The 22,587-nt window shown below is 36.7% G+C and overlaps 2 protein-coding genes across 2 annotated transcripts; both read right to left on the minus strand.

Annotated features, from left to right (window-relative positions):
* Positions 1-4,494: 4,494 nt before the first annotated feature.
* LOC145905490 (kelch-like protein 23) lies at positions 4,495-11,511 on the minus strand. The gene is made up of 10 exons (XM_082992709.1): positions 11,290-11,511; positions 11,107-11,187; positions 10,604-10,714; positions 9,889-9,960; positions 7,999-8,087; positions 7,383-7,563; positions 6,743-6,886; positions 6,112-6,273; positions 5,672-5,819; positions 4,495-5,442 (listed from the first exon to the last, which is right to left on the minus strand). Exons 1-10 carry the CDS (start codon positions 11,369-11,371, stop codon positions 5,328-5,330), a joined length of 1,185 nt encoding a protein of 394 aa, XP_082848835.1. The 5' UTR covers positions 11,372-11,511; the 3' UTR covers positions 4,495-5,327.
* Positions 11,393-12,222, minus strand: LOC145917778 (uncharacterized). The gene is made up of 3 exons (XM_083003057.1): positions 12,197-12,222; positions 11,448-12,120; positions 11,393-11,404 (listed from the first exon to the last, which is right to left on the minus strand). Exons 1-3 carry the CDS (start codon positions 12,220-12,222, stop codon positions 11,393-11,395), a joined length of 711 nt encoding a protein of 236 aa, XP_082859183.1.
* Between the last annotated feature and the right edge of the window lie 10,365 nt (positions 12,223-22,587).

Consider the following 22,587-nt stretch of genomic DNA (forward strand, 5'->3'; position numbering starts at 1 on the left):
CTGGACGCGCCTGATTTATCATAAAGTATGACGTTGTTACGGTTGGAAACGTTTCAACTTTCGTTCGTTTCTAACTTTAGGAAACAATAACTTGGCTATAATAGGTCGCAAGGTAGTGCCAGGTGTATGGACCTTGGGGAGGCGATAAAGGGTTAGAATGGCGGCAGATGTTGGATGAATGCGCCTACAGTCATCATCTGACAGGGCAGCATGGACTTGGCTATAACTTGGTTGCTACCGCACTCAACAAATACAACGGCCAGTAGAGTATGTAGCTGGAATGATTTGCGACATATATCAAAATTTGGTTAAATTTGAGAACAATTCACGCTAAAGAAAACCTCAACAGCGCCAAAACATGTTATAATTATTAGTTCAATTCATATTCCCTGAAGCAAATATTTGACTAAAATTGCGTCGCGTAAATAAAAGTATGATGTGGAATTTAATCAATCAATGCAAAAACAAAATATGTACAAAATCAACCGATACCACGCAGGTTAACTTATGTAAGTTGTTCAGGTGGTGACTGGCCACGAAGTGTGTTAAACGCTAAACGATGTTGTCGCAAACAATATATTTTGTCTTACTAGCACAACCTGGCGGCCATATTGTAAGAAATGCATCGTGTTGTACTAACGATTTTAAAGAGTACAGAATGGGCTTGAATCTGCACATTGACTGCGATAAACCAAACATCTTTAGGCGTATATTAATTACTGACTGAATTCTGGAAGTTTCTGAATCGTTTCCTAACGCAGTAACAGGGAGTTGGTAATTGTTGGGTTTTCGCCATCTCGTTTGCGGTCACTTAGTGTTTTAACTTTCGCCCGGAACATCTAAATTTTAACGAGCCATCGCTGCCAACGAATATAGAAAAAATGTTGCGCAAAAAAAGAATTTGAGCCTCCATAAGATGAAGAAGGTTATCGTAAATAGAAGAAACAGCGAGACGGATGATTTACTAAATCTGACTTTCTCCGTCCTATAGTCGTTTTAAGTCGGTCAATACGGATCATAGAAAACGTTTTTGGAACCGAGATGTTTTTTTTTGTTTTTGCCGATCAACTCCCGGTGCGACCCTAAAGGAAATCATTTTCACTTGGACGCCAGGTTTAGTTTCAATCTCTCTCTTATCGTATTTGAAGCCTTTGGTTGATAATTGCCTATGGTAGAAATACCTTTGGAAATTCTTCTGGAACCTTGCAGGCAATCATTACAAACGTACCAAAACCGAAAGATTTGGACTCGGTCGAATCCGAATATTCAACGAAATTCATACATATTTAACTTCACCAACTGATCCACGCCCAATCTCAAAAAATCGAGCATTGCAGAGAAATTGTATATCTGAAGCTGCACACAGTATATAATTGTAAAGTGGATGTCTTTGCTTGGCCGTTTGGTCAGCAAAGTCGTCTGATAGTCACACCAGCTGAACTGATGAGACCTTATAGGTCGAAACAGTGGCCATCTGTCTGCAGCTTACACAATTTATAATTTTCAAGTCAAACAAAAAAAAAAGTAAAACAACAAAGCTGACCCAATAATGCAGATAGCATAATTGTGTTTATTGGAGACCTTACAGCAGTGATTAGCAGTACTTTGTTATCTCTATGGTGGCCCAGCCTTTATATTCTCAGTAACAATCAAAATAATCTATGATTATTTTTCCTAAAAACTTCAACAATTCTCCCACTTAGTTGGGGTAAATGAATACTACCATCGCATGTCAACCACAGGACTTCTTTTTTAGTGTCAATATCGACAATCCTCTGAAAGAAAGGTTTGCAAAATTTCAAATGATACAATCAGTTTTTATGTTTCCAAACACAATTATACACACACATTGGTTCAGGTCTAAAAAGTTAACAAAACCAAACAATCAAATACTTACAACTTTCACATCACCAATGGTGGGTTTGATAATACTATCTTTAGGCATTCCCTTATTTCATCTTAAATCAAAACATTTATTTCTGAATAGTGAAAAGTCAGCCTGAAATTGAATCCGGGAGATTTCTGGAAAAAGAGATTCCCCAAAAAAAGCGGCGGGCGACGGTCGGGTTTGAGTAAGTAATCGTTGGATTTAGCATAGCATCTCCGACTGAATTGATTCAACTTTGATTTCATTCGATAGTGGGATGATATAAGGTTGTTTGTGCAAAAGAAAAGCTTGCGACTCGCTTTGTAGCAACATTTATCGGTGAAAGTACGTGACGCCCATACATATGGCTTGGTGGTTTAAAAAAGCGGCGGGCGACGGTCGGGTTTGAGTAAGTAATCGTTGGATTTAGCATAGCATCTCCGACTGAATTGATTCAACTTTGATTTCATTCGATAGTGGGATGGTATAAGGTTGTTTGTGCAAAAGAAAAGCTTGCGACTCGCTTTGTAGCTTTTTTTTTCATGTTTCAAAAATATAAATTCATTTTTCTGTACAAGCTCCAGCGAATTTTTCAAAAGTTTTGATATCGTTTGAAAGGGTTTAGCGCGTAGAATATTATGTTTTAAAATTTAGCGAAGCGAATCTTGTTTTCCCGACTAATTTCATAATACGCATATGATATTAATAACCGAATATGAATATATTTTTTTTTAATAATTTTGGTATCGTTGGAAAGATCAGCCTATGATCTGTATCGTGTGAAAAAATCATGGCGCTACCTCGTAAGGTTGCCGAGTAACGCGCGTTCAAACTTTTGTTAACTGGCGATTTTTTTTTTGTCAACTAACATCCCTCTGGTTTTTCCAGGAGGGCTATTAGCACGAAACAGTTGCCAATTTCTGTGTATGACTTGTTTCCAACTTGACTGTAGTGCCACATATTCTGCAATATAATATAATGTTAACAGTGTCAATGGTTAAACTAATAAACAAATTGTTATTTTGATTTTTTTGCAAACTATATTTATTTGAATTCATTTATTAAAACTATAAGCAGCATATGGCTTTGATGAAACTACACTGCAATTGTTTTCAAACCAGCAGTTTGTGGCGGTGTTAGTAATGTATATTTGGACACCGCAAGGTCTGCTATGTGAGCTAACTACCTTCCAATGCTACAGGTGTGGTATATGCATTTTGACTTTTGGTTTAATTACAACCGTTACCAATACCACCACTCCTCTACCAGATATCATGTTCCCATTCGTGGTTAAATTTCTATTTGTTTTAAACCACTGTGTATCCCTAAATGAATGTTTTACTGCCGTTCCGCACAACCTTCAGATGATCCCGACCTTCTCCGATTTCTATCACCACGATTGGACTGTCCACGTTTCAGGTCTGTCGATATGGTTCAAATGAAACGTTCTTTAAACTGGGTTGGCGTTTGCGCTTTGATGGGTTGTTCTTTGGCCAGCACGACCAGGTGGCCACTCAAGCCAGTGCAACTCCTCGAGGAAATCGCCTTCACATGGGCGGTGATTCCAATCTTTCGCCGTATTTAAAGCCTTTTGTTGATGATAAACTTGCTTGTGGATTTTAATTAAAACATATTCTATCTACAGGATTAGCAAATTCGTACATAATGTCAATGAGTAAGAACCCAACAATATAAAAAAGTTTGAACTACTATCTGATAATTTTACATTTTACACAACGGGCATAATAACGGCTTGATTAATGATAATATTTCTGTGTTGTTGCGGTAGTGGTAAACCCCGAGAGCAAAGTAGAGGTAAACCCCGTGGTTTTACGTAAATTAAACGTAAGTCACGTCCTTCAGACCGCATTATTCTTGCATTGTTGCCATGAACGTAAACGAGAGTATACTACACCCAAATACCTTTTTTGCCGTCATTAAAACAGCGCTTAGTCGTAACGCACATATCTTGCAGCTACACCATTGTGGTGAATTAACAACGGTTTGGGTATAGAAAATAGCACACTATAGACAACAGAACGCAGGCGTGATGCACAAAGCTTATTTTTAAGGTTATTCTTAGGAAGAAAAAAAGTTGGTTTGTTTTGAATGGATCGCATTATTCTTGCACCGAATATCATTGTTGAACGACCGTCTTTTTCCACCAGACAAAAAATGACCATTATGAAACCATTAACCGGGTAAACGAAACAACATATGTGGTCTTGCAAGCGAAGAGTCAACCCTATGCCTACATCTTCATCTTTCACACACTTACCAACGTTTCAGTTGGGTTGTCGCAACAGAAACTATGCTAGATGTTGGCATATTAACTATGCCCATAACCACTTATAATTGCAGAGCCCCAAAATATCTTGCACCTCGTTCCACATGTGTATGCGACCTATATGCCAAATATGAACCTCGAGCCGAGTCTTAACAATATTATTTATGATCGATGGGAAATCCTATTTAATTAACTGACATAAGATCGCACTTGAGTTCTAATTGTTGAGTTTCGTAACCTGACTTTAATTGAAAACCCGATGAAAGCACCACACCAATATTTATTTACCTCAAACAACTTGGCATACGAAATTAACACACCAACGCCAAACTGAGTGAATTTACGCCCAAGGGCTTAGACAGAGTTGAACAGAACCGAATCAAGGAGACAGAGATAGAATCACGCAATCCAAACATAGAACTACTTCACAGCTAGCAACATACCCATAAAAAAGCGGAGAACAAAGCAAACTATTGTTTAGCGGTGATCAAGGCAAGGGAGATTACTGAAAGACAACACAGGACAGTTACGGGAAAACTAAACGTATCTCAGCGACCAAACCAAACACTTTCAAACTAGCCAATAAATCATTTGACAACACAAACGGTTGCTTGGAGATTAATATGACGCCAAAAACGGCTGGATACCATATCGCACAAATGGAAACTAAACAGGTTTTAAGATTAATATGACGCCAAAACGGCTGGGAAATTATATCGCACTAAGGACACAAATCGCGTAAATAAACAACCGTTGCTATCGCTACACTTCGAAATGAAACACGCTTGACAAAACGAGCTAATGCCTTTACCCAAACCAAGTGGAAAGAGATTCCGAACAATGACAAACTGGCCATGTAACCTAAGTCCATAAATGAAAACGTTGATATGTAGCTAAAACTACGCTACAATGAGTGCCAACAATGACGGGCGTATATCAATAACCTGTGTTTCAGAGTGATTTCTATTTCACCATTACGACTTTATATTCTTATTGATGCGCCCGGTCATTGTTTTTGAATGTTGTTAAGTTTCTGACATCCAAAGGTGACAATACTACCAATGGATTGAACAATAAGGTGTGGAAAGTTACAAAGTAGTGTAAATTATTTCTTCGTTACAATTGTACATCCCAGATATATGCCGATTTTGTTGATCACAAAACAAACGCATATTAAACAGCAACAACAGTCGCATTATAAACTGGTTGGTCAAGATCAAAAGCATGTGTCCAGTCATCAGAGATTGGATCGTAAACTTCAACTGGTGTCAGGGTCTGAATGAAACCCCTAAACACAACCAGAATTAATGTGAGTTTAGTTAAACATCAGGAAATTATTACACACTTAACTGACAAAAACACATATGTCCTGTTTTTTTTATTACTAGTATTGGGATGTAAAATTTTGTTTTTTTTGGTGGGGCAGATTGATTGTGCGCAAATCACACACTTACATATATTGTCCCAGTAACTAAACACCTTAAATTATCAGTAACAGACCCCAACGTAAACCTCACCCCAATCCACCCACAACATAAATCCTCCCATCAATAACACAAGCAGAGTGACGGAAGCGAGATTCTAGGAGAGGAGAAACATATTTCCATTTGTTGACTCTGGGTTCGTATTCTTCAACTGTTTGCTGGATGCCACCACCAAAACCTCCTGTCAGATTTAAATTAAAACTTTTTTTCAGAGTTTTCTTGGTTTCTGTTTTTGTATGTTGCCATGAAGATATTCTGATGGTTTTTGGTTTAAAACTAAACCAGTAATTTGAGTTAATTCAACAACTATTTGTCAAGAATAAACAAACTACAAGAATAGCAAGAAAACAACAAAACTCAAAATATTATGAAATTGACTGAAGTTACCTCACATTAATGGATGGAATCCAGGAAATAGGAAAAAGTTTCAAAAACTACTAGTTTTAGTTAATATGTAGCTTCTGATAACTAACCAATTGCATAGATCTTCCCTCCAATTTCTTCAAATGCAAAATCCTCTCTTCCTTCATTGAGGGAAGCGATTCTTGTGGAGGTTTCAACACGAACATCACAGAATTCACATGATTGTAAGAGTTTTCTGCTATCATCCCTTCCGCCCACAGAATACAAAACATCTGAAGAAATTTCCAAATCGCTTGTTTTAATATTTGTTGTGACGTCATATTACGATTATGTGGTAATGTTATGTAACAGTCAATGAGGTAAGCACTGCGTTTAACGTATAAACATGGGACAGTTTAATATCAAGATGTAAATAAAAAATAAATAACATGATGGCTGATATTCACGAACTCAGTAAGCGCGCAAATAATTATTTTAACATGGGTTTGATTTTATTAAAGTTATTTTTTTGCTTATTTTACGAAAAAAAAAACGAAACTCATGCATCGAAACGAAAACTCATGCATATGATGTCATCATTAAGTAAACAGTTTTGCGACTCTATGGAATATTTGTGAGAAATAAGTGAGTGACTATTATGGGGAGTCTAAAGTTTAAACCGATTTTTACATGGTTGCCTTCGATTGTCATGGAAACGAAGCCTTCTGTATAACTTTTGAGAGTTTCAAAACATATTCTTACTGTCAATTGAACACATTCCATGTGCATATCTTGGTTGCAACATGTTGGCACCAATTACCCATCTGTCTTCATCTATGGTATAAATCAAGTAGGATGATAATGGTTTGCGATGTCCAATATGACCCCCGGAGAGGTAAAGTTTCTCTACAACATGGAATTGTCAATAAAATAGATTGGGTAACAACAAAACTGGCTTCCTATTAAAGTTTTGGATGTTTGCAATCATGAATAAAATCACTTCTGAAACAAAAAGTTGCTCCCACATGACAAAATATAGCAGAATTCAGGTAATTATTCTTACTATTGCAAAGCTGCAGACAGGGTGTGTACACGCACAGTTTCGACCTGTAAGGTCTCATCAGTGCAGCTGTTGAGTGGCACTGTGCTAGTTTTTACACTAGCAGGCACACTAGTCTCCACTTTGTGGTACCTTTCGGTCAATATCGATCTGCAGGGTACCCTATACTGAGTACCGAACAACAGATACGACGAACCACTGTGGAGCGCACTATGGCCAAACGGATGTACTTGGTATGTGCAAAAAAAGCCATAATATTGCAAAGCTGCAGCAGCTATTTCATTTCATTTCAAAGGTATTTCATTTTTTTTTAATTTTTATTGTTCAATTATAGCAACTGACCTCCAACAACAGCAGATGCAGCATTCTGTCGACCTTCACACAAATCAGCAAATTTCATCCAGCGATCACTTCTCTCCAAATTCATCATCTCACAACTTTTTGTTCGACGGTCTCCACCCATTACATAAACTGTGTTTCCAACTTTGGCTGAAGTTGAGTTACCTCTTTCTGAGTTCAGATTCTACAAATAAAATTGGGAAACTTTGTATGCATTTCATACCTCAAATGTTAATCCAACTCAATATTTTTGTTGGGGTTGAAATATAATTTAACAGTGGTTTTCATCCTGGTAGTTTTCTTATGTCTGCAGGCAGCCAATGTATTTGCAAAGATTTTTTCTTAAATTTTGAAACTGTCAAAAGAAAATAGCACAATTGAGCTCACCCCTGATTGTGATGCAACAATTTTTCTCCTAATATTTTTTGTGATTTTACGTAGATTTACTTGTATTATGTTGCTGTTGCTGCCAAGCATATTGTATTTGAATTAATCTGTACTGTTAATCTATGATTTTACAAATAAACGGATTTGCTTGTGCAATAAACAAGTTGAAATAAATGGGGTTTACAGGTTTACGGTACTGTGAAGCTATTTTAAACATTAAAATGCAACTAACTGGTAAATGTTCATGTTGTTTTGTGGTAACGTTCCATTCCACACAATCTTGTGATTTATGGCCACCAATGAGAAGAAATCCTGACAAATCTGCAACAAATTTTTATATTGGGAATTTAGAGGATTTTTTTTACTTGTTGAGCTTTGAGGTTTGGAGATTGGAGATTCAGAGTTACTTTCACCTGTCAAAACATTATCACTTACATATCCACATGTAAATAAGTAGTACACATAGTAAGCACTAAATTTGTGTTACTTTTCATTATGTTAATGTGGTTATAAGTAAATGAACCATCACTGCATATCAACAAGTGTTGAAATATAATAGATAACAAATTCAGTTTATTTTAAAATCCATCCATTAACCTCAATACAATACAGAAAAATTCAAAAAGTAGAATTTCACCAAAGTGTATTTTTCACCTGTATAACAAACATCACACTAACTTTATATATGTTTTATAAGAAACAAAAAGCAAGTATTTAAATTTGACATATTCCATTTTTATCAGGCAACATAAGATAAAGATGCATAAACCAGCAAACCCATGTTAACCAGGGACGACATTTACTTGACATATTTTAAGCAGAAATACGACTCAACCAATTATTGGTTCCAAACCTTTGGTGCAATATCATGAGGTTGACGTGTATGTAACGCTCTGCATCGCATGAAGAAAATTACCAGAAATCAAACGACCCACGAAGCAACACCAAAAGGGCAAAATGGTAAAAAAACTTCCGCTGATCATTGAGGTGGACGCGCCTGATTTATCATGAAGTATGTCGTCGTTACGGTTGGAAACGTTTCAAGTTCGTTCCTTTCTAATTTTCGGAAACAATAACTTGGCTATAATAGGTCGCAAGTTAGTGCCAGGTGTATGTACCTTGGGGAGGCGATAAAGGGTTAGAATGGCGGCAGATGTTGGATAATTGCGACTGTTGTCATCACGCAACAAACACACCGGCCAGAAGAATATGCAGCTGGAATGATTTGCGACATATATCGACAATTTGGTTAAATTTGAGAACCATTCACGCTAAAGACAACCTCAACAGTGCCAAAACATGTTATAATTATTAGTTCAACTCATATTCTCTGATGCAACTATTTGTCTAAAATTGCGTCTCGTAAATAAAAGTATCATGTGGACAATGCAATAATCAAACAATGCAAAAACAATATATGTACAAAATCAACCGATACCACGCATTAAAGGTTTACTTTTGCTAATTTCTTACTAGCACAACCTGGCGGCCATATTGTAAGAAATGCATCGCGTTGTACTAATGACTTTAAAGAGTACAGAATGGGCTTGAATCTGCACATTGACTGCGATAAACCCAACATCTTTGAGGGTATATTAATTACTGAACGAATTTTGGAAATTTCTGAATCGTTTCCTAACGTAGTAACAAGGCGTTGGTGAGACGATTGTTCGAATATTTAGCATAGGGCGACAATGCAGCCATTGCTCAGCAACTATCAATTTGCCAATAATCAGGGACAAAGCCGATATCCACAATATAAGGCGATTTTCCTTTGGCAATTTTTGCGCTACTGTTTTATAAAAGATGCTTTTTAATCGTTTTCTAACACCTGAAAAATAACCTAGTCTTTTATAATATATTTGATCTGGCACAAAATTCTTTTGTTAAAAATATCTTGAATATTTGAAATGATAAGGTTAATTCAAGGACAAAATTATTCATTTCTACCCAATCTTGAGACAAATTTATGCATTGTATGAAAGCACGATTAATTATATAAATATTATTATATGGTAGTTAACAGTAATTTGTTATATTCTAATTCATAAGACTATAAGGAGCAGTTAGGACTTTAGTTTTAGCACTAGTTGGAAAAACATGTAATGTTTGGTTACAATACCTCTATTTTGTGATGGACTGGGTTGTATCTGGTTTATTTGCATCTGGGCAACTTCAGCAACTGCTAATTCATCTGAAAACAGAAGCAGTATAATTTACATTATGATTGTTTTTGGAAGTAGCAATACAGCAAAATTCCCAATTCCAAGTGTTTTGTTTGCTTGCATGGGTAAAATAGGCTTTAATTCTGCTTTTCAAAACAATCTCCTTACTCAGGTTGGTACAAATTCCAGTTTGGCGAGATTTCTTATCGACTCTCCAAACATAATTTTGATTCAATTTTTAAACATCATTCGGAATTGTAACCTTCTAGTCAATGATAAAAGCATGTAAAGGATATGAATTACAACTGGATAAATAATGTATCTCAACCTGATGTTGGCAGATGCAATTTAGTCTGTGAAGGTAGATGGCCACTGTTTCGTGACCTGTAAGGTCTTATCAGTGCAGCTTGGTGTGAATCTTGGAAAGCAAAGACTTCCACTTGGTGGAGAATATATACAATCGCCGTCATCTGTTGGGCACCAAAATAGTTATGGAGAAACACTGTTTGGTCGGTAAAGTCATCACACCAAGCTGCACTGATGAGACCTTCTAGGTCGAAAGAGTAGCCATCTGTTTGCAGCTCACAGAAATTATTTACCTACTGTTTTGCAATAATTTATGCCATGACAATTTTACTTGACAAAAAAATTTGTTACAATTGCTGTTACTACCTCTTCCACTTCTTCCTGGTGATGGGTTGGACAAGTCATCATCCACTGGAAGATTTCTTTCACTGGGTTGGTTTTGGGGTGTGGCATGACTTGCAGATTGTCCACTTGTATCTTATGACACAACAAACCAATATATAAAATATATGGAAAAATGAATTAAGTCTAATTTACATCAAGGTTTTTCGTAGGAGTATTTCTGTCAGAAATTTAACAAAACTCGCAATCCAAGGTTTTCGTTTGCTGGCATGGTTGCACTAGATTTAATTAAACTCTTTGGAACAATGCCAGAAAAGGCCAAACATAGGGGTGTGGAATATTTTTAGTTAAGGGGCATGTGTGTTGTGCCATAAAGTTTGTCATTCAAACTTAATACTTTGCCATATATTGATCAATTTTATGTCTTTAACACAGTGGAAATCGGTTGCTAATTCCAACAATCACATAAACAAGGTAATGAAGTGGGTGGGTCAAATGTCCCTGACATAACAAGCAATAATACTTGCCTTGTCTTTGTGGAGGTTGTTGTGTTCGATCTCTTGGTTGACTACTTCCCCCAACTAGTGGATCAATTACTGGACCGACATCTACAAAAAAATATTTTCACATAAAAATTGCACAATTATGAAACAAAAAAGTAGCACCATTCCACAATAAATGCCTTAAAAAAAAAATCATGCAAAACTTACCATGAAACTTCCATGTCTGTGTAGAAACCTGGCTGAGTGGAACAATTGGATTGTGGGTTGCTGTTGGATCCACAATATGCATGTTTCTTGCAGCATTTAATACTTACTGTAGGATCTTGTTTGGAAAGAAGTTGTTGGAATTCATCCCGAATATCAACCATGTCTGGACGTTGATTTGGATCTTGATCCCAACATCTGATCATCGCTCTTTCCATCACATTAACTATTTCTCTGTTGTCTGCATTGCTTTGCTCTTTTAGGCTTTGTATTGCTTCACAGTCAGGTCGTAGACCCTGCCTAATTTTGTTCCAGAATCCTTGTTCTGACTGGTATGGTTGTTCACGACTTAGCATCTCAAAATAGATGATACCACAGCTATAAGCATCCTGTTCTTGTTTTGGTCTTGCATATTGAAGAAGCCTTTCTGGTGCTGCATAGTAAAGTGTCAACCATTGTGATTGTGTTTGACCAGGGAGTTGAGTTGTTGATCCTGACGTCACTTGGACCAACCTAGCACATCCAAAATCACCAATTACACAATGCAAGTCAGGTGTGATAAAAACATTTTCTGGCTTTAAATCTAAGTGAACCAATTGCTTGTTGATTCCACAGTTGTGTATGTAGGCAACTCCTGATGCTATTTCAGTTGCCATGCGAAGAATCAAACCAGGGCCCAGTTCATTATCTTCATCCAGGAGTAGAATTCTTAAACTTCCACCTCCATAGAATTGCATTACAATCCCAATTGCTCCTGGCCACTTGGTGTATCCATGTACAGTTGATATGTTGTCATGACGAGATCGCAGTAAATTCTCATATTCACGTCTGAATCTGCAAGAAATTACACATAATTATGTGCAAATAGCTTTCCACTATAAGTTGGTGTTAAATGTCACAATAAGCAAACGTTTCAAACACAGATGCATTCACCATTGGTGCAACTATTAAATGACTGAGACTGACTGCACTATCTGTGCTCACCAACAGGAAGATGGATGAAAAGATGAGCAAGAAAACAAAATCATAATGATGACAGAGTGAGAATTTACAAGGCAGTGTCACAATAGAAATTCATGCATCACCAAGCAAAGCAGTGATGCATTTAAGTTAAATTTATGGTTGAATGAGCGCACATGTTCCTGCTGTTGTCATGGCAAATTTTACGGTGTTTGGGGGCAGTTTTAGTGGGGTTTTGGGCTATTTCAATCAGGTAGTTACTTGCTGGTGGGTGCTGCTGAAAACTATGTTGAAAATGGAGCAAAAAATTCAGGCTGTATTTGTGGAAAATTGAATCTTTTAAGTGGCCGATCATACGCGATTTTATGAAAGATCCATCCTACATCTACAAATTTTGATCAAAATTAGCCTCCGAAAAAATGGTTTAGCCACTCCTCTAGGGCCATTTGCCCCCCTGGTTACTCAGTACTTTGGTAAAAAGAGCAACAAAAAATGGAACTGGATTTTGCAGAAAAATGAATCGTTCAACTACCCACTCATTTGCATTTTTTGTAAGTTCCAACTCTTCTCTATGCGATGGCATCAAATTTAGTTGCTGAAAAAGTGTCAAAGCCCTCCCCCCAGGGCTGTTTATACCCCCCTGTTGGTCATATGATCTTCCAGGAGGCCAAACAAGTCCTTGCTCTGTACAGTCTCATCCAGGAGCAACATTTTTTTAAACTTTGTAGAATTTTAGGTCCCTATGTAAGTCACAAGACCCATCAACTGTCATTGGGAAACAAGCGGAACAGTCGCTAGATGCATTACAGCTGAGGGCCTTGAACACAGGATTTCTCCAATTTAATACCCATATAGGTCCTGTAATGTTAGATGTTAGGTCTTTTTAAAATTTAAAGTTTTTTTTTTTTTTTGCATCAGATCTATTAGAATATGTGGTGATGTGATGTTTACCAGTTAACTTTGCTTCTGTCTGCATGTTGGCAGCTGGTGCAATCGCCTCTGTCATTTAACTATTACACCAATGATAAACTTACTGATGTTTGAAACATCTTTAAATTTTTACAAATAAAGTTAAATAATGAAATGCTGCCATTAAAAATATTGGCAAATGTATGAAACCACAATCTTACGTTTTTTCAAACTGATATTGTTTTCAGCTTTGAACTCTCTCAACTAGAAAGTTTTGTATCAATGTAATTACAACATAATTTTTGGGTTTGTATAATACATTCTACGCAAACAACTGCGCCATACTTACAATATTTTTTTACTTCATGATCTTCGTTAGAATAGGCAAAAGCCATAATTCAGTGTTCCCCAGCTACATTTATTCAAAAGTTTGAAATTCCAAAAATCTTAATGTTACCCTGGACACAAGTTATATACATGTTTGATCACCCAATTTAAGATAAAACTTTGTTGTTACAGCAATAATTTATAATACAAAGTAAACCTATCCACATTTGAATTGTCGCTTTTACAAGCTTGAACGTTTGCCTTACTTCACAAAAACGTGGGCAGGCGTGACGTTTTCTTGGAGTGAAACAGCTGGCAACTTATTTGTGTAAAATGACTCCAAAGCAGTTTCTAAGCGTTGACTGTAGCATGCTTCCAGCAACTAACGTAACGAAATCTCTTAACCCAAGAATGCAGGATTTAATAAGTTTGGAGCTCTTTAGACAGATCTCCTGTTGCTATAATTACCCATGGTAACTGAATTACGTAAGTAGTATATTGCGATTTGCCAAATCCAAACGCAATTGTCACCAAAGGAAAGCAACTTATCAAGAAAGTTAACAAAATTTGGACACGGGTTACTGACGTCGCTGTAGTGGAAATCTGCACAGAGGAACGACGTCACGGTCAGCAGCTTGTCAGTAAAAATTCCTTTGTTACCTTACCCCCTAACCCAGCAAACACATATCAACCAGGGACGACACACGATTATTTTTAATCTATGATCGCGAACATTTAAGTAATATGTTTTAAGCAGAAATACGACTCAACCAACGATATGTTGGTTCCAAACTTCTGGTATAATATCATAAGATTGACGTGTATGTAACGCCTTGCATCGCATGAAGTAAATTACCAGAAACCAAACGACCCACGAAGCAACACTTGTAGCGAAAACAGTGTATATTAATATGAAAATTGTAATATTGGAACTGTTTATATTCGTAACCGGGTTTCCACGTACGAAGGTCAAACTAAACGTGGTAGAGTAATAATTACAGACCTTTAAACAACGACCGCCCTGGCTCTAAAACAATAAAGGACTATAAAGTGCTGTAACCTGTTGGTCCGCCCTGACATGCCTAGCGGGCACTTGTGACTTGTGTTCATGCTTTATATGGGCCATATTGGCTTGCATGATTATTCCATTCTACTTGTGGATACATTTGGACTGCTGCATACGTTTCAGCCATCTTAATACAAGATTAATTACCTGATTGGTGTCGGATTACGGAGTTTACAGAAGAACACGCATAAAAACGCAATAATTGGTTTACCTCGACGTGATCTTGGATTTTCTGCAAAGAACTGAAATCGTGAGTACTTTCTGTCTTATCTATTGAAGAACTCTAAACTGAAGAAGCATTCTCACGATAAATCTACGATAAAAAAGCTATTTCTTATCTTTGCAACCTTATGATGAACTTGCGGATGATAATCTTGACTTCTTGCCATTTCTAAAACAATGAAAGATAAAAAGAAACTGTGTCCAAATCGTTGCAAATCAATTCTTCTCGACGATAGAGCCTGATGTTGTCTTTGGCTTTTCTTTTTCTAACCGAATTTCGAGGTTGGACGAACACCGTTTGACAATTTCAACACGAACATTTCTTTATTCATTCTCTGGTTGATATTCTGTATCCCTTGACGATTCTGCGGACACGAATTCTACGGACACTTTGTTAAATGGTACGCTTCTCTGGAGGATATTTCAAGGTTTTCACATCTTTTGGAGAACGATCTTTTGGATCATGGACTTGAACATTTCCCAATTACTACTCGGATATGGACATGGAATTTTCACCTCGATGGAAGACCTCGCCAACTACTCCTACTTGATCCGGTACTGTAATTAATACGTTTTTTTCTATGTACGTTTTTCAAGCCGAACTGCTGCAAAGCATGTTTTGTTAAATTTTTGTGAAAACAAGAAATACGCCTATCCTTCGCGTTTATGTCATTATATTATTACCCTACATTGTATTTTTTGTTAAAAATTCGCGAATGAAGTTTTGGCCCACATTTTTTTTGTGACATGAGTTAACTTAAAACTAAGCCATCATTTTTATGTTTATGACATTTGTTGCTGCTATTTTCCGAAACCAACATTTTTTTTACCACACTAGTGCCACAAACTTAGTCCTCGTCTACTCTTTCATGACATTTTCTTGTAGCGTAAGTATTTTACGAGAGGACGAATAACTCGCGTAAGCCCATTATTTTCGGAAGTTCACTACCTGTGTGGCGTGACGTGCTTCTACCACAGAATTATTCCAAAATTGGCCTTGAGGATAACGGACTTATTGCATTTTTTTTTATTGCTTCTGCAAGGCCAGCTCTTTTTCTACATACATGCTGATTGATGAACGCTTTTCATATATACGAGATATGAGCCAATTACTTTTTGAAGGCCATATACAGCTGAGCCCTTATTTTATATACGCGCATATTTTTAAGTCGCATGCGGGTCGTTCTTTTCTGAACACACACTTACACATACTTATTTTTTCTATCGACCCAAGAGAAAATGCAAGCATTTGTTGCGCAAGCTATAATGCGATGGAATTGTGGTTCACTATATTTGATATATATATTTTCTTAACGCAGCACGCAATTTTCATAAACCCATATTTTGTGGATATACTCTTCTTTCTTTGTTTTTATTTTTCAGCAAAACAATTTGACCCTAGAACTGTACGAGCTCACGAACCCTTGCGAGACCACACCAAACATCGGAATCAATAACAACGTCGACGCAACTTGTCATCGCTTATTCCACATGCATCAAGCAATTTTATTTTTGTGTGTGTTGCGTCGGTTTTGGAATTGATTGCGACAATTACCTTTGTTACCAAAACTTTGGTGTGGTTTTAAATTGATAATGAAACATTTCGCACGAAGGGGCAAGTGTAGCGAAAACAGTGTATATTAATATGAAAATTGTAACATTGGTACTGTTTATATTCGTGACCGGGTTCCCACGTACAAAGGTCAAACTAAACGTGGTAGAGTAATAATTACAGACCTTTAAACAACGACCGCCCTGGCTCTAAAACAATAAAGGACTATAAAGTGCTGTAACCTGTTGGTCCGCCCTGACATGCCTAGCGGGCACTTGTGACTTGTGTTCATGCTTTATATGGGCCACATTGGCTTGCATGATTATTCCATTCTACTTGTGGTTTCATTTGGACTGCTGCGTACGTTTCAGCCATCTTAATACAAGATTAATTACCTGATTGGTGTCGGATTACGGAGTTTACAGAAGAACACGCATTAAAATACAACACACTGAATGGGCAAAAAGGTAAAAAAAAACTTCCGCTGATCATTGAGGTGGACGTGCCTGATTTGTCATAAAGTATGACGCTGTTACGGTTGGAAACGTTTCAACTTTCGTTCGTTTCTAACTTTAGGAAACAATAACTTGGCCATAATAGGTCGCAAGGTAGTGCCAGGTGTATGGACCTTGGGGAGGCGATAAAGGGTTGGGATGGCGGCAGATGTTGGATGAATGCGCCTATAGTCCTCATCTGACAGGGCAGCATGGACTTGGCTATAACTTGGTTGCTCGCGCACGCAACAAATACAACCGCCAGTAGAATATGTAGCTGGAATGATTTGCGACATATATCGAGAATTTAGCGAAGTTTCTTATTATTACATCACAATGAAAGTGGAACAATTCACGCTAAAGACAACCTCAACAACGCCAAAACATGTTATAATTATTAGTTAAATTCATATTCCCTGATGCAAGTATTTGTCTAAAATTGCGTCGCGTAAATAAAAGTATCATGTGGACTTTAATCAAACAATGCAAAAACAATATATATACAAAATCGCCTGGAGGCCATATTCTTGGTTCCAAACCTCTGGTGCAATATCATCAAGCTGACGTGTATGTAACGCTCTGCATCGCATGAAGTAAATTACCAGAAACCAAACGACCCACGAAGCAACACTGAAAGGGCAAAAATGGTAAAAAACTTCCGCCGATCGTTGAGGTGGACGCGCCTGATTTATCATGAAGTATGTCGTCGTTACGGTTGGAAACGTTTCAATTTTCGTTCGTTTCTAATTTTAGGAAACAATAACTTGGCTATAATAGGTCGCAAGGTAGTGCGAGGTGTATGTACCTTGGGGAGGCGATAAAGGGTTAGAATGGCAGCAGATGTTGGATGAATGCGCCTACAGTCATCATCTGACAGGGCAACATGGACTTGGCTATAACTTGGTTGCTACCGCACTCAACAAATACAACGGCTAGTAGAATATGTAGCTGGAATGATTTGCGACATATATCGAGAATTTGGTTAAGTTTCTCACTATTACATCACAATGAAAGTGGAACAATTCACGCTAAAGAAAACCTCAACAACGCCAAAACATGTTATAATTATTAGTTCAATTCATATTCCCTGATGCAATTATTTGACTAAAATTGCGTCGCGTAAATAAAAGTATGATGTGGACTTTAGTCAAACAATGCAAAAACAATATATATGCAAAATCAACCGATACCACGCAACAAAGGTTAACTTATGTAAGTTGTTCAGGTGGTGACTGGCCACGAAGTGTGTTAAACGCTAAACGATGTTGTCGCAAACAATATATTTTGTCTTACTAGCACAACCTGGCGGCCATATTGTAAGAAATGCATCGTGTTGTACTAACAACTTTAAAGAGTACAGAATGGGTTTGAATCTGCACATTGACTGCGATAAACCAAACATCTTTAGGCGTATATTAATTACTGACTGAATTCTGAAAGTTTCTGAATAGTTTCCTAACTCAGTAACAAGGCGTTGGTAAGACGAATATTTAGCACACGGCAATAATGCAGTAATTGATTAGTAGCTACAGTTCTAAGCACAATTAAACGTTAAATCTGTTGCTGTGGTAAACAAATCACCATCAATACAAGTAGGTAAGTACCTACTGGAACAAAGTCCTTAATTAAGAACGGCAGTCAAGCGAATATCGGTTAGCGAGAAAACCGTTCGACATTCCAAAAGTTAACAAAGGTATTCCATCATTGGTAGGTTCGCTTATATTGAACGATTACGTGTGTTAACATGAGAAACCAAACCCAACGCCATCCCAGAAGCTAGATTAGAATCTAAAAGAAAAGTAATTTTAATCTAAACACTCTGGATCCAAAGACAGTCAGGGTTTCAACTACGTATATCGGAAGATCCGTTGGTGTTTGCCAGAAACCGTGTATTTCATCTCAATAGCACCACCTACCGACTCGTGACATACGCATAGGAATGCAGAAAGAGGCTTCGGCGGAGTCGGAGTTGCATTGCAAGCACATACATGACTGCGAGTAAGACGCAGTGTTGCATACATAACAAATTATTAAATGTTCCGTATTAGACTTATGTCTACGAACTGAATTCTCTTGCCTTGGCACTGATTTTTGTATTGAAAAATGCACACTAGCTTTCGCGAGTACCTCTCTCTTCATCAGGTGTAAATAAACGCAATACGATACAAAAAAAACATTCGACAAGCATCCTAAATTTCTGCAATAGCTTGCCCAAAATTAAAAGGTTGCTGGTTAAACACACGCCAGGACCGCGCAAGCGACCGCCAATGTGAAATTACGTTACCTCTGTCAATATAATCTTGTTAGCTACATGATCTTTGGCATTTGACGCAGTATATCGCGAAGGTTGTATTGAAATGTTTTGGGTATTATTGACCACAAAGGTCACTGTTTACTTTGATCCTTTAAATTCGTTTATAAAACTGATATAAAATGAAGCAACGGCGGCATTAATATATGGGCCTGAAATCTTCTACAAAATGCGCAACCAGATCCTGATAGACAGCTTGCAGTTCCGTTGTTTGTTTTTGTAATTAGCTTTGCGATTTCAAACAGCATAAAATGAAACTTATTTGTGAATAATTGTTATTTTTTGAAACTTTAGCGGTTAACCAAGTCAGGTTCAATCACAAGACGTTTGAAAACCCTGGTCCAGCAGATGATTATACCATATACGTTTATACTGACGCAACATTGGCACGTTAACGTACAAAAACTATTATAGTTTATTGCGGTATAGTTTATTGCATTGAAATATATCTGACGCTAATTGAAAAGGTAAACAACTGCGTCATAATGTTCAGGAAACTTGTCATGTGTTTAATCATTTAGAAAAAGAATCCCACGCACCGAATGTTAACATCTGTGCTTGTAACAGCAAGGTAGTAAATGTGTTGGAAATGTTGGCAGCCAACAAATTAATTGTATTGTTTTAATAAATAAACAGTGTTTTGTGTTTGTGTATTTTTCGCACACGCGATTTATCAACGAACGCACTTTGCTCTGGTGACGTAGAGTTTACAGAACATAATACAGCAATAAACAGGCCTCTGCAGAGAATTTGTTTTGCATTGTATATCTGCAGCTGCACACAGTATATAATTGTTAAGTTAAACACATAAAAATGTTTGTTTTTAAAACAAGAAAGTTGACCCAGTAATGCAGATAGCATAATAGTGTTCATTGGAGACCTTACAGCAGTGATTAGCAGTACTTTGTTATCTCTATGGTGGCCCAGTCTTTATTCTCAGTTACAATCAAAATAATGTGTGATTATTGTTCCTAAAAAAAAAGGTTTGCAAAATTTCAAATAATACAGTCAGTTTTTATGTTTCCAAAAACAATTATACACACACACTGATTCAGGTGCACAAAGCCAACAAAAACAATCAAATACTTACAACTATCACATCTCCTGTGGTGGGTTTGATAATATTAACTTTAGGCATTGCCTTAATTCATCGCAAAAATAAACATTTATTTCTGAATAGTGAAAAGTCAGCCTGAAATTGAATCCCGGAGCTTTTCTGGAAAAAGATTTCCTGGTCAGCAACAAAAATGTATCCCCCACTCTACAAACTGAATAGAATGCAAAGGTTTTTCCTAGTAGATGCAATAGCAAATTTGTTGCACAACTACGCCCTGTTGTTGGGTAAATATTGACCTGATCAGGCCTTTTGTCTCACTCAAAACTTTAATCAAAATCTGTATTTTATTTAAATAAACACGGAGTCGGTGGCACAGAAAATATGAAATCAGCGTCATCAACGTAAGCATTTCTCATCACCAACAAAAAACAACAACATCATAACAACTTAAATATTTGTCAAGTTGTAATTTTAACCACATGTAATTGTAAATAAACAAAATACTATTTATCGAAATGTAATGTTGGCTTAATGTTGTAATGATGTCAGTTTTGGGAACGTCATTATTTTTGTACGCACTAAACATTAGTCAACAGTTGTACTAGATTGCATGTCCTCAACATATTACAAGGAAAGGAAACATAAACTTAAAAAAACTGCGAAAACAATTGTAACACAATTGTATACTGATATCCTAATTTGACGTTTGAGCAGAGTAGCAATTTTTATCAGTGGCAATATACAGCAAACTCTTGAGATATGAACAAACCCATGTGTCGTGGTTAAAAGAAAGCCACACTTCATGTTCACAACATTGAAAAGGCAATATGGTGCACTTCCCATAGTAATTGTGGTTAAGGTGATTGGAAGAATACCTTGTGCCGTTGCACAAGAATTGCGAAATTACTTGACACAAGGTAGCCAGTGAAGAAGGAGTTGCTCTAATTATCAATTCTCGCGTATTTACTTAAACCATATTCATTGCAGTGTGTTTGCATTCAGCTCACCACAAACATTGCACAGTTATTTGTTCACCTGGTTATGCAGGGCTGTAATGTCACATGAGATAAATGCTGTATTATCAACAAATAAACGTAAAACAAATAACAATGGCTCAACAGCATTACCTCGTGAAGCAGCATTATTTATTCACATTTTCCAAGAAGGCTATTTGCACGAAGTTGTTTGCAACTTGACATGAAGTTTGCTGTAATGCCACGAATTCTGCAATGTAATATAATGTTAACAGAGTCAATGGTTAAACTGATAAAAAAATTCATTGTTTTAATTTGTTGCAAAATATATTTGCAAAGATGGGCAGATATGATGAGGATACAGTAAAATTGCTTTATTTACAATTGGATATTTACAAACGTAACATGGACCTGAAGTAAAAACTGGCAATCATTATGTGAGTCAACATCAGTATAACTTTTGATTCATTTAGAAAGCTGTTTTATTTCACCTAGTATAAAAAAAATTACCAATAAATTTTGTGTAATTTACATTACTTTACCCATAATTATTTTCTCAATCTAGAAAAGTTAAAAAAATACCTAATTACAATGAGATTTTAAACTTCTAAGTTAACTGCAACATTGTCTATTAATTGCTGTGCCTTAATACAACAATCAAAGACGATGTTTCAATACTCCGGTGTTAGACTGCTTTAATAGCAAAGAAAGGGGTCCACCATGACAAACATGCCACCTTTCGTTTATCAATGCAGCATGTACAAGGCAGCTTTTATTATATCACAAATACTTGTCGTATACTTTTGCAGATATCAAAAGTCTGTAACTATTTTGTCGTCTGGAATAATATTTTGTTACTACTTAAAAGAACTTGAATCTTTGTCAGTTTGGCACATCCCTAGTCTGTACCAATGTCTGCTCCCTAACATAATTAAGTTATAGCCAACAATATTTTTATGTATAGCTTGTGCCTTGTGGCCTATGTTGGCAGTCCTACAAAATCTTGGCGGTGATCATTTATTAAATCACCTTTGGTAAACTGCAAAATAAACCAATTAACTTACAAGATAGTTTAATCTATTTAAACATTCTCTTGTTAGGAGCGTTATAGACCCAATTTTTATAAAATCATATTGCAGTCTTGTTCACTTTATGTAACTTCACTATTATGTTGTGGTAATCGACCGCTTGGTCATTAGCTACCAGTTTCTTCGCAACCTGAAACACATATAGATTCAAATACCAATTTTGTAGTATGTCTTTGATGTCCCTTATTTTTAGAAAGAATGGGGGCTCTGAATGCAGGCATCGTGCTAAGCTTTTGTATTAACTTTACTGTTTACATAACTGAAACACAAATTAGATAAACGTAACAACTTTAATTGGGTCTGCAGTTGAACACATGCTACATACTTTTTATTGATTTGGT

The sequence above is a fragment of the Ascidia mentula genome, chromosome 1, assembly GCF_947561715.1.
Source record: "Ascidia mentula chromosome 1, kaAscMent1.1, whole genome shotgun sequence".
NCBI lineage: Eukaryota > Metazoa > Chordata > Ascidiacea > Phlebobranchia > Ascidiidae > Ascidia > Ascidia mentula.

Bases quoted from the DNA above. Each gene is read 5' to 3' on its own strand.
- LOC145905490 (XM_082992709.1), bottom strand. From the start codon at position 11,371: ATGCATATTGTGGATCCAACAGCAACCCACAATCCAATTGTTCCACTC. The intron at 10,715-11,106 runs GCAAGTATTATT...TTGTGTCATAAG, and splicing joins ACAACCTCCACAAAGACAAG to ATACAAGTGGACAATCTGCA. The intron at 5,820-6,111 runs GTTAGTTATCAG...TAAATCTGACAG, and splicing joins AGGGAAGATCTATGCAATTG to GAGGTTTTGGTGGTGGCATC.
- LOC145917778 (XM_083003057.1), bottom strand. From the start codon at position 12,222: ATGGTGAATGCATCTGTGTTTGAAAC. The intron at 12,121-12,196 runs GTTTGCTTATTG...AATTTCTTGCAG, and splicing joins AATGCATCTGTGTTTGAAAC to ATTCAGACGTGAATATGAGA.